We start from the raw sequence: 13,403 nt of genomic DNA on the forward strand, positions 1-13,403 counted from the left end.
CCGATATAGCAAGATGGTGAAAGACCCCGACACCGTGATCACGTACGCCCCAACCCCGTCTCCTGAGCCTAAACCAAAGCAAACCCTAACCGCAACGACGACAGCGAATTCAACGGCCTGGTCAACATGACCGCCAACGAACTCCGCGACTGGCTGCGTGAAGAGCAATCCCAGTCGTCGGGGTGGAAGGGCCGGTCTGGGTCAGGTGAGACAATTGGGCACGAAAGGTAAGGTCCTCCTCTCCGCCGGTCTAATTTCCTTCTGCCAAAAATGGAGATTAATCAGAGCGGATTGAGAGAAGTGGCCGCAAGATCGTGAACATCCTGGAGCATAACCCGTCCAAGGATCCCTCTGGCTACTCGGACGAGGACATCGACCACATGCGTCGGGTCGTGTCGTACTGCAAGCGGCATTTGGCGCAGGAGGAGACCGCGAAGCGGGATACGGGGAGTAAGAGCTACCGGTCGTTGAAGAATTGGGGGCATGATGCGCTGAAGGAGTGATGGTTGATTTCGTGGTTATCTGATCTGAATGCACTCCCTTCCATTGTCATCTTCCTCTCGATCATTTCCGTGTAGAGGGTCGATCTATTATCCGCAGATAGAAGCGTGCGTACCGAGGAGGGCCACTGAATGGACTAGACGATATCGCAGCACGCAACTTTCAAAATTAAAAAGAAGAAAGAATTTGAAGTCTCGGAGAAGATCAACCCGAGAGAGAAACGGCAAACTCACCGAAGTGAGCAGACCTACTGCCAGAGTGCCGAGCGAAAGTCTTCGCAGCCATTATCGACAAGTGAGCGGTCCGTCCTCAGATCTGGGCCGGTAGGGCTGGCGAGATGTCACGCGAAAAACAGCAGCTCCATTCAATCATACTGGAGAGGGCCTCCGGGGGAAGAGCAGCGAGCGGAGCGGAAGCCATCTCCATGTTATGAACCTTCTGTCGAGGAAGAGCCGAGAAAGGCCGGTCTGAAATGAACCTTGGAAACATCTTTCGCCCTTCACATCGGGATGATTCAAGAGGGCTTTCGTTCGTCGAGGTGAGTGTGGAAAGTCGAACCCCCAAAAGACGGCAGGACGAGCATGTGGCTGGGACCGCGATTCATCGAAAGGAGACAAACATCACTCAGACGAGATGCAAATAAGACTTAAAAATACACGTGTGTTTGCTCTAAAAGATGTTGCATTCGGCAATGCCGTCCATATTCAAACAAGAACCTAACGCCCAAATGCTCCCCACCAATCTTAACACAGTACAGCCAGCAACGCCAAAGAAGAAAAAAAATCAAGCAGCCAAAGATGTAATCAATTCTCAAAACTCCAACCGCCATTGAGGCGTAGACGTTGCCTCTCTGCAATATCCCTTCGGATCTCGTCCTGCGTCAACCCATCCGGTCCCGCCCAGTTAGCGCTACTCGTTCGCTCGCGGAATTTCTTGATCTTCTTGTCCGACTTGAACGTATCTTCAAGCGAGAAAGGTGCAATCGGCCCAAAGATAGCATCGGCCTCCATGCTTTCTTGGTCTCGGAGGAGCATCTCAAGTTCCTTCGACTGGGCCCATTTGGGCACTGGCAGCATCTCGGCGTCTGAATCCTCGTCCTCGCTGTCGGTCGCAATCTCGGGAAGATGGATGTTCTCGCCATTGGGGTAGTTAGGTGACGGCTTCGTTGCTTTGGTAGAGCTTGGTCCAGGAGTTCGATGCGGCTGCGACGGGCCGGCCGCACTTGAAGGTTCAGCGAATGGAATTTTGCCGCTGGCATACTTGGCCATGTCCATCGGGTGCCCAGGTCTCTGCGGTTGGCCGGGCTTCGCAATGGAATAGCTCGGCTGCGGTGCGGCAGAGTTCTGCCCAGTGCCATACATGGAAGGCTTCTTCGCCGGTTCCTAAAAGAGAAGTCAATATGCAACATCCAGAAGCGGCTCATATCTGGCTTACTTTGCGAATATTGGACTGCCTAATTGGGGGAGCCATCGTCGGTCGCATAGAGGCACGGTTCTGTTCATCATCCGTCCTCCTCCGCTTAGTTTCGCCAGAAGGCTGCATGGCACCAAGCTTGGCTGTAGCAGGGCGATGACTTGCTTCCTCCTCCAACCCTCGCTTCGGCGGTTTGGCGGGATTGGGCACCGGTTGGTTGATCGGTCGACCAAGCACTGAGCCGAGTCGCGATGGTGGGCGGGTAGCACTAGCTTCACGCTGGGGCTGGGAAGCTGTCTTTTCCTAGGACCAGTTAGTGTGACAAGCCAGCCTCAGACGGACGAAAACCTACCGTATCCGGCTGTTGACTGCTCTGTTTCTCGAGTCTCCGCGCGTTCTCGAGTCGTCGCTTCTCGATCGCCTGCATTTGAGCCGCTTTCCTGGGATCGTCGCCAAGCCGCTCCCGACGCTCAGTCTCCCCGCGACTTCGCATCTCCTGCCGGCGTGCCTCCTCCTGCTGCTGAGCCGCCCGCTTGCGCTCCAGCTCACGTCTTTGTTCCTCCTTCCGGCGCGCCTCGCGTTCCTCCTGCTCTCGCTTTCTCTCACTAGCAAGCTGGCCTTTCCTCTGCGGCTGGCTTGATACGGAGCTCTTGAAACTACTGTTCGAAGACGCCGTGTGGAGTGATGAGCTGCTTGCCTTCTTCTTCAGTGTGGAAGGCTTCGTGGCGGGCGGCGGCGGCATTGGTGCAGGCACATTCGATTCAGCACTAGAGACCACGGGAGCCACAGGCATTTGGCGCGAGAGAGCGCTCCCGACACGAATGGATACAGGCTGAGGCTTCGGCTTTTGCTGGGGTTCACGGGTAGGTTTGGCAGGACGGCGGTCATTCTGCCTCGATGGCTGCGGGACAGAGGGTTGCGTTGTAGCTTTGGAGCTAGCTTCGACGACTGGTTCAGGGTCTTTGGGAGGCTTCGCCTGACGGGAGCGAACTGGGCTCGATGGGATATTGGAGGAAATGACAGGAGCCTGGACTTCAGACTCTGTGCGTGATTGTTGCTGCATGCTCCGTAGCTTCTCCTGCTGGCGGGCTTTTTCCGCAATATCTTCTTCCCGCTTACGTTCGTCGAGCTCGTGTTGTTTGTGTTTTTCTTCTCGCTCAGTGGAGCTGCGGGTTTGTCGGCCTTCTTGCCTGGGGGGACTGAAAACTGATAGCGGCCGTGGGCTGCGTAGAGCAATATCAGTATTCGCCCGCTGCAATCGCGTTTTGCGCTCATCCGGCGAAGATGCCTCCATTCGCGCAGCCGCTGAAGCGCCGCCAGAGCTGGTGAAAAGTCCTTTCGCCGTCCTCACGATTGACTGGAGCCTCGACTTGGATGCACTCAATGGGCCATCTTGTCGGCTAGGGGAACCAACTGGCGTGGTTGTTATCCTGTTATCAATGTTCACGGACGCGCTTTTCTGGTGACCATGCCGCTGAGGTGAGGAGAAGATTGGTGTGGCAGATTTTCCGCGAATACTTTCCGACTCTTGTCGTATTTGAGTCCTTGATGCATCTTCATTAATCTTGCCATTTGCTGAAGGGACGTGTTCCCCAGGTGGATCACTGGTCACAAATCCGGAGATCTTGTGCTTGGAGTCGGGCAGTTGGCTTTCTTGGGGATGCGCTTGGAATGGAGAACTCGGCGGCTTAATCCAGTCGTCTTCCGAATTAGTCGTGGAATGAAGGGGGGTAGCTGCGCGTGGTTTTTCGTCAGGGGATCGGAGCTTCGTATCTGTTTTAGTTGCAGGAAGCTCCGGGTACGATACTTGTGCCGACGACAGCCCTGAAGCTGCAGGGATCGACTTCGTCGGCCGTGACGGCTGCATCTTCCCAAGCATACTGATTTTCTCGTGCAGTCGCTGCGTGGATGACTTGTTGTGTATCTTGCTAGCCTTCGCATCCACATCAGATTCCCCGGTTGCAGTCTCTTTGACCTCGTCTACTTCCATTATCTCCGCCTGTTCTTCCACAGCCTGTGTCATTCGGTGGCCGGTTTGTCGGCCAAAGTAATTCGAGGCACCCGTAGTGTTTGCCTTTACAGGTTCGATATGGCTGGTTCTAGAAAGCCTCGACCCGCCTATGCTTTTGGAAACAAGAGGTGCTCGAGCAGGAAGTGATGCAAAGCTAAGGCTGCTCTTGCGAAATGGGGGCCGTTCAGGAGTATATCCATCGGACGGAGAGCCCATATCTTCGAGGTTATCAAGTGCCATCTCATCTTTTACAGGCTCATCATTAGGCTTCTGAGGTGAGGGTGATGGAACGCCCGGAGCTTCGGCCGGTGATGACTCCATATCTTTGCCTGGTGCGTCTTTGTTCTGAGATTTTGATTCCGGTACCATAACTGTAGCTGGCTCCCGCTTGCTAGCAAAGTCGTCTTTGGCGACCGGCCTTGGCATTGGCTCTCTTTCCTTCGCCGGTTCAGGCCTCGGCGTACTTGTCTCGCGATTTTGTTTCGGTGAGTCAATGTTCATTGGCTCTACAGTCTCGCCACGGTTTCGGACTTCCTCGCGAGCTGAATGGAAAGAGGCATCCGTCGTACGGCGATCTACAGACGAGCGACGAGGTATATCATTCGGCGAGACAGGCTCAAGATCCATGGGTTGTGTAGATAGTTGGGACTCTGGTGCCACTTGCGTGAGGACCATATCATCGCCATCCTCTGGCATACCATGGTATCCAGAGTCCGTGTTGTATTGTGGAAAGGAGTTCAGGTTTTGGGTCAAGTCAGGGTAGTGAGGCTGGGCAGGGTGCGTCGGGTTACTCTTAGCTTGAGGGGGAGGAGTAGGCACAGGCGGGAGGGTTGGAGCCTTCGTTGGCGAGCGATTAACCGCAGGGCTAGGAGTCAATCTGCTTCCGACTCTATTCTTCTGTACCGAGGAGAAGATCTCACTCAGCGGCTACCAAACGTCAATGAAAACGCACGAAGCCACAAGGGGGCAAACAAACCACGCGGTTCTCAGTTCCACCAGGCTTCCGTAATGTACGAGGGGTTTTTCCTCGTAGCTTTCCAGGGGTCTTGAAAACTTCTGTAAAACTACTGCAGGGGCGTTAGCGGCCGATTAAGTGAGTGGCGGGCCTTCCTGGTAACGCACAACTGATTGTTTGAGAAAACTTCGGCCATATGTTCGTTCAACCATTCCATCTCAAAACGCACGGGAAATTCGATTTCTTCCAGCTCCTGGTTTACCAGCTGCATAGAGTTCTCCTTTTCAGTCGAGATCCAGGCTGCAGAGCCGACAGGCTTCTGCGCCCTCGCGGCCGCTCCGGCCATGATCAGGTAAACAAACGCGGTTAAGGAGTGGGAGTCGAAAAGGGCAGGCAAAAGACGAGAGAAAAATCTAGTCCAGGGTACCGTTACCCATTAGCAAAGCTATAAACAGTGAGCGGTCATTGCATCTCGGTGTTGGGCTGGGTGGATTGGTCCTCGACTGGCAGGCTCGGCTTGACAGTGTCTGCGAGAGACGGGCCACCAAAACATCAGCTACGCGTCCAGCCCACCAGATCATGTGACCACACCACGACTAATGCCTCACCTCTCAGGCAGCGAGAAGTTCCAGCTCCTCGTTTGCTGCGAAAACCACTGCGAAGGTGATGGAAGTTCCAAGAGTTCAAACCGACTTGGAGAATATGCTAATCCAAGTCCATACAATCCCTACCAAACTCAACCTCAGTACCAGATACATGGGACACCTACTCAGCACGTCAACCCGGAGAAGGCTTATCTCAATGTCCATTTCGCTGCTTGACGAATTACGGGTCCGTAACAGAACTCCATGCAACACGGAGGAGTAATCAAGGTAGTAATATATGTCGAAAGAAACAAAACAAATAGTACTACTCCTTTCACGCTCCCCGGTGATATCATTCGGGCGTCATCCGCGGGCCCCAAAAATATATCACGGAAGGTCGGTTTAGAATGCTGTGAACAATTCCTCAATTACCAGCTCCAGTATGCTTAGAACTAGAGATCGATACACGATAGAAATGCAATACGAATGTTGTTCATGGCTCGACCAGGAGCTTGTGTTTGCAGTCAAGCCAAGTTTCGCAGGTTGATATAGAGCGGTCGAGACTCGAGCCCGAGCCCGACAACACAGCGAGTTGATCTCGGCATAACCTCTGCTCCGGGTTGGAAGGAAGCCCTTTCTTTTGTGGAGAAAATCGGAGGGTTTGGGTTGGGATGGTGGTCCCGGTGATGATATCACATGCCGATCGGTCTTGCCAGCACTTGACGTGGGAGTAAAGTCACAGAGTCGGTCACGGTGAGGCGGAAAATCATCATTTCAAGCAGGAAAGAGATCACGCCGAAGCCAACGTTGGGTTCCATCCAAAGCCTCGAGTTCAGGAAGTGTATTGTCTTCGGTCGCGCTCTCAACGGTGGAACCCGTGGTGTACTCCGAGTCGGAAGCCCAAGCGGCAGCACAGCACACGACTCGCTTGTCGATTGCATCACCTTCGCTGGCCGGCTTTCTCCTATCTTTTCTTCTTTCCTTGCCCAGGTGCTTTCCTTCACTTCCCCTCTTTACAACAACTCTCGTCCTTTTGGCTTATCCACTTCTTCTCTCATCTGTCTTGTCCGTATTCTCGATAATACCCGCCTTTCTGTCGATCCGACGTCTCTTCCACCTTTTCCCACCTTATCTTCCCGGAAAAGCTTTGTTTGGGAGCTTCCGCACAGACCCTCAAATATGGCCGACAACGCCGGTGAAGTCGGATATCCCAACACCGAAGAATCCAGTAAGGTAAGAACTTCGTCTCGATCCAAACTCGAGTCTCGAGTCGAATTGGAACTAAATAACTTCTCAGTTACCAGTAACTGCCCTGAGTTATCCCACTCCATGCACCCTCGACGAACGTCACGCAAACTGATCGCTTTTTTCCTTCCGTATCTCCAGGCATAAGGGACCCGATCACAAACGGTACAATTTTCTGGTCAAAAAGTTTGGAGGCATACTTACACGCGAATACTAGGTCCTGTTGCCGAGAGTATTAAAGCCGAGGCTTCTCGCACTGGTCAGGAATTCCATGACCTAAAGAGCGCGAAAGTGGTCCCCTCAACGACCACGGCCACCGGCCAGCCCTTGACCTGTACGTCGAACGATTGAGCATCTGAGCCGGAGTAGCTATGCTAATCCCTGTCAGACTACCATTCTCTACTATACAGTCTTCTCAGTGTAAGTAATCCATTGGGATGTGGCCGCCGAAGGTTTTCTGAACAATTTTCTCCGTCTCTAGTGGGAACAGCCTCGTGCCACCGCTGCTTCTTTCGCCAGTGTTATTGCTTTCATTTTCGCGGCTCGTTATCTTCCCCTTCTCCGCTGGTTCTTCAAGTTCCTCTACGTCGCTCTTGGGTGTAAGCTTCCCCGACGGTCGTATTTAAGTGAGGATAGCTGTTGACATAGACCAGCTACCGCTGCGCTCGAAATCGGTGGTAGACTTGTGTTGTCTCAGGGCATCGCAAGTTCGTTCCGACCCCGAAAATACTATACCATCCCGAAGGAAACCATTGAGGCGATCTTGGAGGACTTCGAGCAGCTTATTGACTTCGTCCTCATTGAATTTCAGCGCATTCTATTTGCGGAGAATGTTGTTCACACCGTCGCTGTAAGTGCAATTGCTCGGGCTAATATCTTGTGAATCTGACATATTATGTAGTCCTTCACCGCCGCTTTCTCTGCTTACTGGCTGATCAAAATCCTTCCCTTCTGGGGTCTCTCCCTATTGGCTGTTACTATCGCCTACCTTGGACCCCTGATCTACATCAACAACCGTGAATTTATCGATACCCAAATTGAAAACGCTCATACAGCGATCAACACCCAGGCGCACCAGCTGAAAGGCCTGGCGGAAAAGCAGACCTCGCATGCCACCGGTATTGTGAAGCAATACGTGGGAGACTACAGCAACAAGGCTCAAGAGTACATCGGCACCCGTCGTTCTGCTTCCCCGGAGGTAGCAAAGGCCGGCAGCCCGGTCATCAAGAAGGAGCCTGAGCCAGAGGCTCCCGTCCAGAGCCATGAGTTCCCCGAGGCCCCGAAGGACGATCCCGTGGCGAAATCGATCGAAAACGACAAGCAGCCTCTTCTAGCCGCGTAAATGAGCTCCTATGGCCCTTCTATCTTGTGATGGTTCGGTCCTATTCCCCTATACGCTGGGCCAGTGACGACAGAACCAAGCCGACGGCTTAGTCTTGTGGATAAGAGCATTTTTTAAAATGCTTAACTGACGTGGCAAAGATCCTTGGTCTGTACGATGACGAGATGGTACGAATTTTGCAAGTTTTCGTTTACCCTTTTCCTAATATCGATGTTCTAAAATCCTTAACCTTCTCTTTTTGCTTTGCTCGTTACGTTTCTTCACTACGCCTTTCTTCAAACTTCGTCTAGATCCTTTTTAATCTTTGAAGCTGAACATTGCCGTTCAAATGGACCCCAGTGTACTTCCTCACATCTGTAGCCGGCATTTCGGTGGAGCTGCATGGAGACCCTTAATCCCTGACCATGATCTCGAGGACCGGTATGTCCAACGTAGAGAACCTTTTCTAGCAACTGTTTCACAGCACATTTGCACAACCGACCGCGAGGGCCCACCTCTATCTTTGCATCGCCAGGAAAGACGGTCGCCGAGCACAGGACTGACTCGCAGCACCGTCGAGCGGATTGTTCTTACCCCAGATCGAGAACGGTCGTACATGTGGTCCCGGAATGTTTTATGATGCCGTTGGAAACAGGGACCACCCGGGAAGAAATTCACCGGGGAAAAGAATCCGTCAATGGTCCTGCGTCCATGCTTGTCATAACGATCCTGTTCAAGTCCTGACGGGAAAGCCTCCCCAGTGCCCAGGTGCAGCCAGAGGGAAATTAAGGACTGCCTAATCGGGCGAGCATCAAATCGTGGCGTTGTTTGCAGTGTTTGCACTGTGTCAACACTCCCTACCCTCTCTCCCTCATTCTCCCCATCCCAGGCGCTCACCGTTATTCCATCTCTCATCGAATCTTCCCCTTGCCAGATGGGCCGTCATCCCACTTGTGAACTTCTCCTCCCGCTGCGCACTGTGGATCCATCTTCTATCGCCTGAAACCCATACTGATTCGCATTGCCCGGGTCCCAAGACTGCCATTGACCTCATTCCTGTCCTGGCTATGCAGCTCGCGAAGGGCTGAGACGCTGGTTTAGCTAGACGTGTCGCTCTTGCGAGCGTTTCTTCAGCCACTGACGTGTTGCTCTTTCATTTTTGGATCCTCTGCGATGTCTCAACTGATGTTTTCCGTTGATGTGTCCCAGATGGGTTATTTGTTGCCGATGTCTCTACCCCCTTTGTTTCTTTGCTTTCTTCTTTCTTCCACTTTTCCCGTCTCTTTTTTCTTCCCCCGCCTCTGTAATCTGCTTCCATGAGTAAGAAGTATGTGTTGACGCTGCAAGAGACCCTCAGTCGACCTGCAAGGCATTCGGACGCTACGTCCAAAGGTAAGCTGCATAACCAGATGTTCCAAGCGCCACTAAGGGCTCAGTAGTGGTGGAAATGATATGAAGCAAAGGCGTCTCAACCCACGGAAGCTAATCATGGCGATATCTCAGACCCCACACCCCGTGGCCGGGCTGCAGAGAAGCATGCGTGGAAGGTTCTCTTTGATGCTCTCATCCACTTGGCCTGTCCTCTTCTGGGCCCACACTTTTGACGTCGCCAACTGCGCCATTAATAGCCTAGATGAAATTATATAACGGTCCATCAGGGTTGAACAACATAGCTAACGCGGGTGTTACGCTTGGCCGAGTGAGGCTTGAGCCTACCCATCCAAACGCCGACGTCGCCTGACGAAAGGAGGGGAAAGCTGGCGATAGAACTTATGCCCTCTCAGGCCTGTGGATGTAACGGCCTACCAATTAGGTGGCTGAGCCACGATCATCCCTTCGAAGGGCACAGGGACAGTTGTTCTACGGCGCGTAGCTGAAACCCTCCCAGAGAGGGAGCTGTTCTCGCTCGCAATTTTCCTCCAACCTATCCTTTGATATTTTTTTTCACTGCGCGTAGATCCACTCCATCCCAAGCTCCTGTCTGACAAAAAATTCCTGGCGATTCCTTGATCACGGAGCTGACGGAGTGGGCCGTCGTTGGTTGGTAGCAACCGCAGCCTCCCGTCATACAAGACGAAGGTCTCATGCAGATTTCCGTGGTCTCAGGCCTCTCTGGTACCCTTCTCGCCCACCAATGCTATTACGCGCTGTTCGCTCATTGGCTCGCAGACTCAGAGGGCTCATCTTCCTGTTGCGCCAGCGACTCTTCCTTCCTGATGATCGAGTTCGTTGACAGCACTGGACGATCGACATTGATCGCGGTCCCAGCACGGTGTGTATGTCACGACTCGGAGACGGAAGAAACCATGCACGTCTATAACGGAAGACGCGTGATATGTGTTGTCATACCGAGCTATTCGATCCTGTCGTTAGCATCGATGGGCCCTAATATCCCCCACGTTTCTTAGACCGCCGTCCCCTTATCTGTTTGTATGGGGGTGAGCACCTGGCTCAGGGAAAGCAGTAAGCCCAGTTGCAATTTACGGTCACCTCTGCAGCACCTCCACATGGTTGCAGGAGTCCCTGAAACGTGATCTACCATGTCTCTTCGTTCAGAGCCCGCGTCAGCGTAGCCTTGGGTAGCTGCAGATGGGGAGTGAAACAACTGAAGCCTCGACAAGTTGCGAGCGAGCGGCAGTCTGACTATCGAGCTAGTCAAGCAGACAGACCCTGGAGGATAGGTTCGTCCATTGCTACCGTCGAGCGAGCGCTAAATGGGGAACGTTGCAAAACATGGTACCCAGGCGTTCCTGAGGGAGTACCTGCTATACTTAAACTGGCGTTGAAGTATGGCAGATCCGGACTCGCCAGCGCCTTCTTGTTCGCTCTTGTCGTGTTCCTCGTGATGTCTCTCTGGGCCCAAGAGCCGGTGAGGTTTTTTTCATGCCGAAATCATCTCCATCCATCCAAGACATCCGCCCAACCTAGATGTCTGGATCAGCGATTTGGGTTTCGACCTGAGTTCACCGCTGCCTCCATCACCTCGAACAAAAGCATTCCACGCGTGCTGCGCTTCCATACCAAAAGCGGACAAACAGAGGGGAGGGGGTGGATGTGAACAACTCTTCTGGTCAGATGCCGTCGCGTATCCACTCGTGGGAAGAAGAACTTGCACCCAGCAAACCCCTCACAAAGGGGAAGCCATCTCTGATCTCTGATGTCTCGTTCCTTTTCTTCTTTCCTCTTCTTTCGTTTCTTATCCGTTTCGTGGCTGTCTAGCATCAAGCACCCGTGTGCTGCTCCATAGCCTTCTCCCCATTATCCACCCCATCATCTACCATTATTGTAACCCTCCACTTTTTGAGACTCTACCAGACCTTCTAGAATCCTTTATCCCCTGTGTCTTAGAATCAGACAACGGCGGTCAGACCGATCAGAGTTCTGGACTGGCAAGGCAGATAAATCAACGCTCTGTCTCAACTTCCGACTATCCTGGCCGTCCTAGTGGCCTGTTTCACTTCAGAGGGCTACACTCACCGACAGAGTGAGAAGATCATCGATCCTCAGTGTTCAAAGACGGTGCAGTGCCCTCACAGCTAAGATGGTGTCCATAAAATCTCTTCTCAATCCTCCACCAAACCTGCCCAGGTCAGATCGCGTTCCTCTTCCTCCTCCCTCGCCACCAAGCCCGACAAGCACTACCATGCTGCGGCCTCCCCGACAAAAGAAACAGAAAATAGCGAAGGATGCACCGGTATTCAATCGGGGAAGGGCCAAAGGGGAAGTGCGCTACCCTCCTCACGAAGAACGAGACGACAACCTTGCGAGACTGCATCGAGAATTCCGCATTCACCCTTTCGGAGACATCGCCTCATATCCAAGACACATTCCGTACAACAGCGACAAGAAGACATTCCAGGAACTGACTGGGCGGGAAAGCTTTGAGGGTAAGGCTGGCACGCCGTATCGCTGTGGCGATCAAATGCTCATCCTCGCAGTGTTTCAGTATACCTTCCAGCTCCCCGGAGAAGAGAAGCAATGGACGGTGATGTGGGATTACAACATTGGTCTCGTCCGAACAACACATTTGTTCAAGTGTAACGACTACTCCAAGGTAGGATCACGACGGTTAGCTTCTGGCAGGAGCACGGTTAACCGACTTAGACCACACCAGCAAAGATGCTGAACCAGAATCCAGGCCTGCGCGATATCTGCCACAGCATCACAGGCGGAGCGCTGGCAGCACAAGGTGAGAACAGCTCCGCCGCCCTACCATCTCTCATCTAATCCATTCACAAAGGTTACTGGATGCCCTTTGAGGCCGCCAGAGCCGTTGCAGCCACATTTTGCTGGAAAATCCGCTTCGCACTCACACCCCTCTTTGGCAACGACTTCCCAGATCTCTGCGTCCACCCCAACGACCGCTCCCGATTCGGCCGAATGATCATCGACCCATCCATCGTCCAAACCGCAACAGAGCGAGCCCATTTCTACCGCATGCTCGAACTTCGTTCTCCGCCCCTCACCCACCTCCGGGCTGGTTATCGCCCGAGTTCCGCAGGAGATAGAACCCACTTGGACCGCCACATCCTCCCTAAATCCTACCACCAGCACCACCCCAGCAATACCTCCACAGACGGATCGCTAGGCTATGGCTCCTCTCCCGAATACAACAGCAGTACAGACCCATACTGCGTTTCCCCTGTTAGCCCCCTCCGGAACTCATTCACGCCCGTGAACACCCCTCGCAGCACGGATCTGTATCCACGCCTCCTGCCCTCCCCGCACCAAGTCCTCGCGTCTCTCGCCTCGTCAACTGCAATTCCAAGCTCTACTCCGTCGGATCACGCAGCCAGAGGTAGTATCATGGATGGGAGCGACATCGACGCAGATGCCGAAAGCGTCTCCGATGAGGAGCTCACTTCCTCGACGCTCAGTTCAAGAAGTAGCAGCTCCACAGACGGCCTCTCCTCCTCCTCTCCCGACGACGATGAATCGTACCGTGATTCGGAAACGGGTGCGAATGTCGGCTTCTGCACTTCGAACAGCATAAGTCGACGGAAGCGTTGGAGAGATGCTCAATCGGCGGTGCGCGAGCAGTCTCGTGATCAGCAGAATGAGCACGAGTACGGGCTTCACCCGATTGAACCGCGGACACATGTTCGCCCCTCCAGACTCCAGTGCGAGGTTAGTGCCGCACACGCCCTCCTGAGCCTACATATGCAGGATGCGATGGGTAGCGATGTAGACGCCGAAGCCAGCACCGATCGTGATTCCGACTACCGCGTCAATACCGACTGCGCCTTTACGTTTGCCTGGAACGGTCGAAAGAGACGACGGGCGTCCGCTTGATTCCCTAACCACTACCTTGGCACCGCTCTCGTTTGATTTCACAATGAAAGAGACGGGCCGAGAATAAAGTGATTGGAAAGT

At 53.3% G+C, this 13,403-nt stretch overlaps 5 protein-coding genes across 5 annotated transcripts; 3 read left to right on the forward strand and 2 right to left on the reverse strand.

The window, feature by feature from the left end:
• Positions 1 to 13: 13 nt before the first annotated feature.
• Positions 14 to 503, forward strand: BJX67DRAFT_378788 (DUF3140 domain-containing protein; the record flags this gene model as incomplete). Its single annotated transcript, XM_071032409.1, has 3 exons — positions 14 to 42; positions 105 to 205; positions 286 to 503. The coding sequence occupies 3 exons, from the start codon at positions 14 to 16 to the stop codon at positions 501 to 503; spliced, it is 348 nt and encodes a 115-aa protein (XP_070888712.1).
• Positions 504 to 755: 252 nt separating this feature from the next.
• BJX67DRAFT_346895 (uncharacterized protein) lies at positions 756 to 5,395 on the reverse strand. The gene is made up of 5 exons (XM_071028462.1): positions 5,048 to 5,395; positions 4,902 to 4,992; positions 2,267 to 4,852; positions 1,936 to 2,217; positions 756 to 1,883 (listed from the first exon to the last, which is right to left on the reverse strand). Exons 1-5 carry the CDS (start codon positions 5,224 to 5,226, stop codon positions 1,305 to 1,307), a joined length of 3,717 nt encoding a protein of 1,238 aa, XP_070888713.1. The 5' UTR covers positions 5,227 to 5,395; the 3' UTR covers positions 756 to 1,304.
• Positions 5,396 to 6,643: 1,248 nt separating this feature from the next.
• On the forward strand, positions 6,644 to 8,051 carry BJX67DRAFT_370575 (uncharacterized protein; the record flags this gene model as incomplete). The annotated part of the gene is made up of 7 exons (XM_071030938.1): positions 6,644 to 6,692; positions 6,851 to 6,874; positions 6,927 to 7,043; positions 7,098 to 7,129; positions 7,191 to 7,308; positions 7,363 to 7,559; positions 7,611 to 8,051. The coding sequence occupies 7 exons, from the start codon at positions 6,644 to 6,646 to the stop codon at positions 8,049 to 8,051; spliced, it is 978 nt and encodes a 325-aa protein (XP_070888714.1).
• A 135-nt stretch (positions 8,052 to 8,186) lies between these two features.
• Positions 8,187 to 9,213, reverse strand: BJX67DRAFT_320704 (uncharacterized protein). The gene has a single exon (XM_071027326.1). The coding sequence runs from the start codon at positions 8,943 to 8,945 to the stop codon at positions 8,400 to 8,402; it is 546 nt and encodes a 181-aa protein (XP_070888715.1). The 5' UTR covers positions 8,946 to 9,213; the 3' UTR covers positions 8,187 to 8,399.
• A 2,223-nt stretch (positions 9,214 to 11,436) lies between these two features.
• On the forward strand, positions 11,437 to 13,322 carry BJX67DRAFT_391743 (putative APSES transcription factor Xbp1; the record flags this gene model as incomplete). Its single annotated transcript, XM_071034843.1, has 4 exons — positions 11,437 to 11,917; positions 11,969 to 12,084; positions 12,135 to 12,219; positions 12,271 to 13,322. The coding sequence occupies exons 1-4, from the start codon at positions 11,572 to 11,574 to the stop codon at positions 13,320 to 13,322; spliced, it is 1,599 nt and encodes a 532-aa protein (XP_070888716.1). The 5' UTR covers positions 11,437 to 11,571.
• Positions 13,323 to 13,403: the final 81 nt, after the last annotated feature.

Source organism: Aspergillus lucknowensis (assembly GCF_044049455.1).
Source record: "Aspergillus lucknowensis strain CBS 449.75 chromosome Unknown BJX67scaffold_8, whole genome shotgun sequence".
Lineage (NCBI taxonomy): Eukaryota > Fungi > Ascomycota > Eurotiomycetes > Eurotiales > Aspergillaceae > Aspergillus > Aspergillus lucknowensis.

What these genes read in the sequence shown, in the direction of transcription:
- BJX67DRAFT_346895 (XM_071028462.1), bottom strand. Translation starts at nt 5,226, where the DNA reads ATGGCCGGAGCGGCCGCGAGGGCGCAGAAGCCTGTCGGCTCTGCAGCC. An exon ending in GTTTTCTCAAACAATCAGTT is followed by an intron (nt 4,993 to 5,047) that starts GTGCGTTACCAG and finishes ACGCCCCTGCAG; the next exon opens with TAGTTTTACAGAAGTTTTCA. An exon ending in GCAGTCAACAGCCGGATACG is followed by an intron (nt 2,218 to 2,266) that starts GTAGGTTTTCGT and finishes AACTGGTCCTAG; the next exon opens with GAAAAGACAGCTTCCCAGCC.
- BJX67DRAFT_320704 (XM_071027326.1), bottom strand. Translation starts at nt 8,945, where the DNA reads ATGAGAGATGGAATAACGGTGAGCGCCTGGGATGGGGAGAATGAGGGA.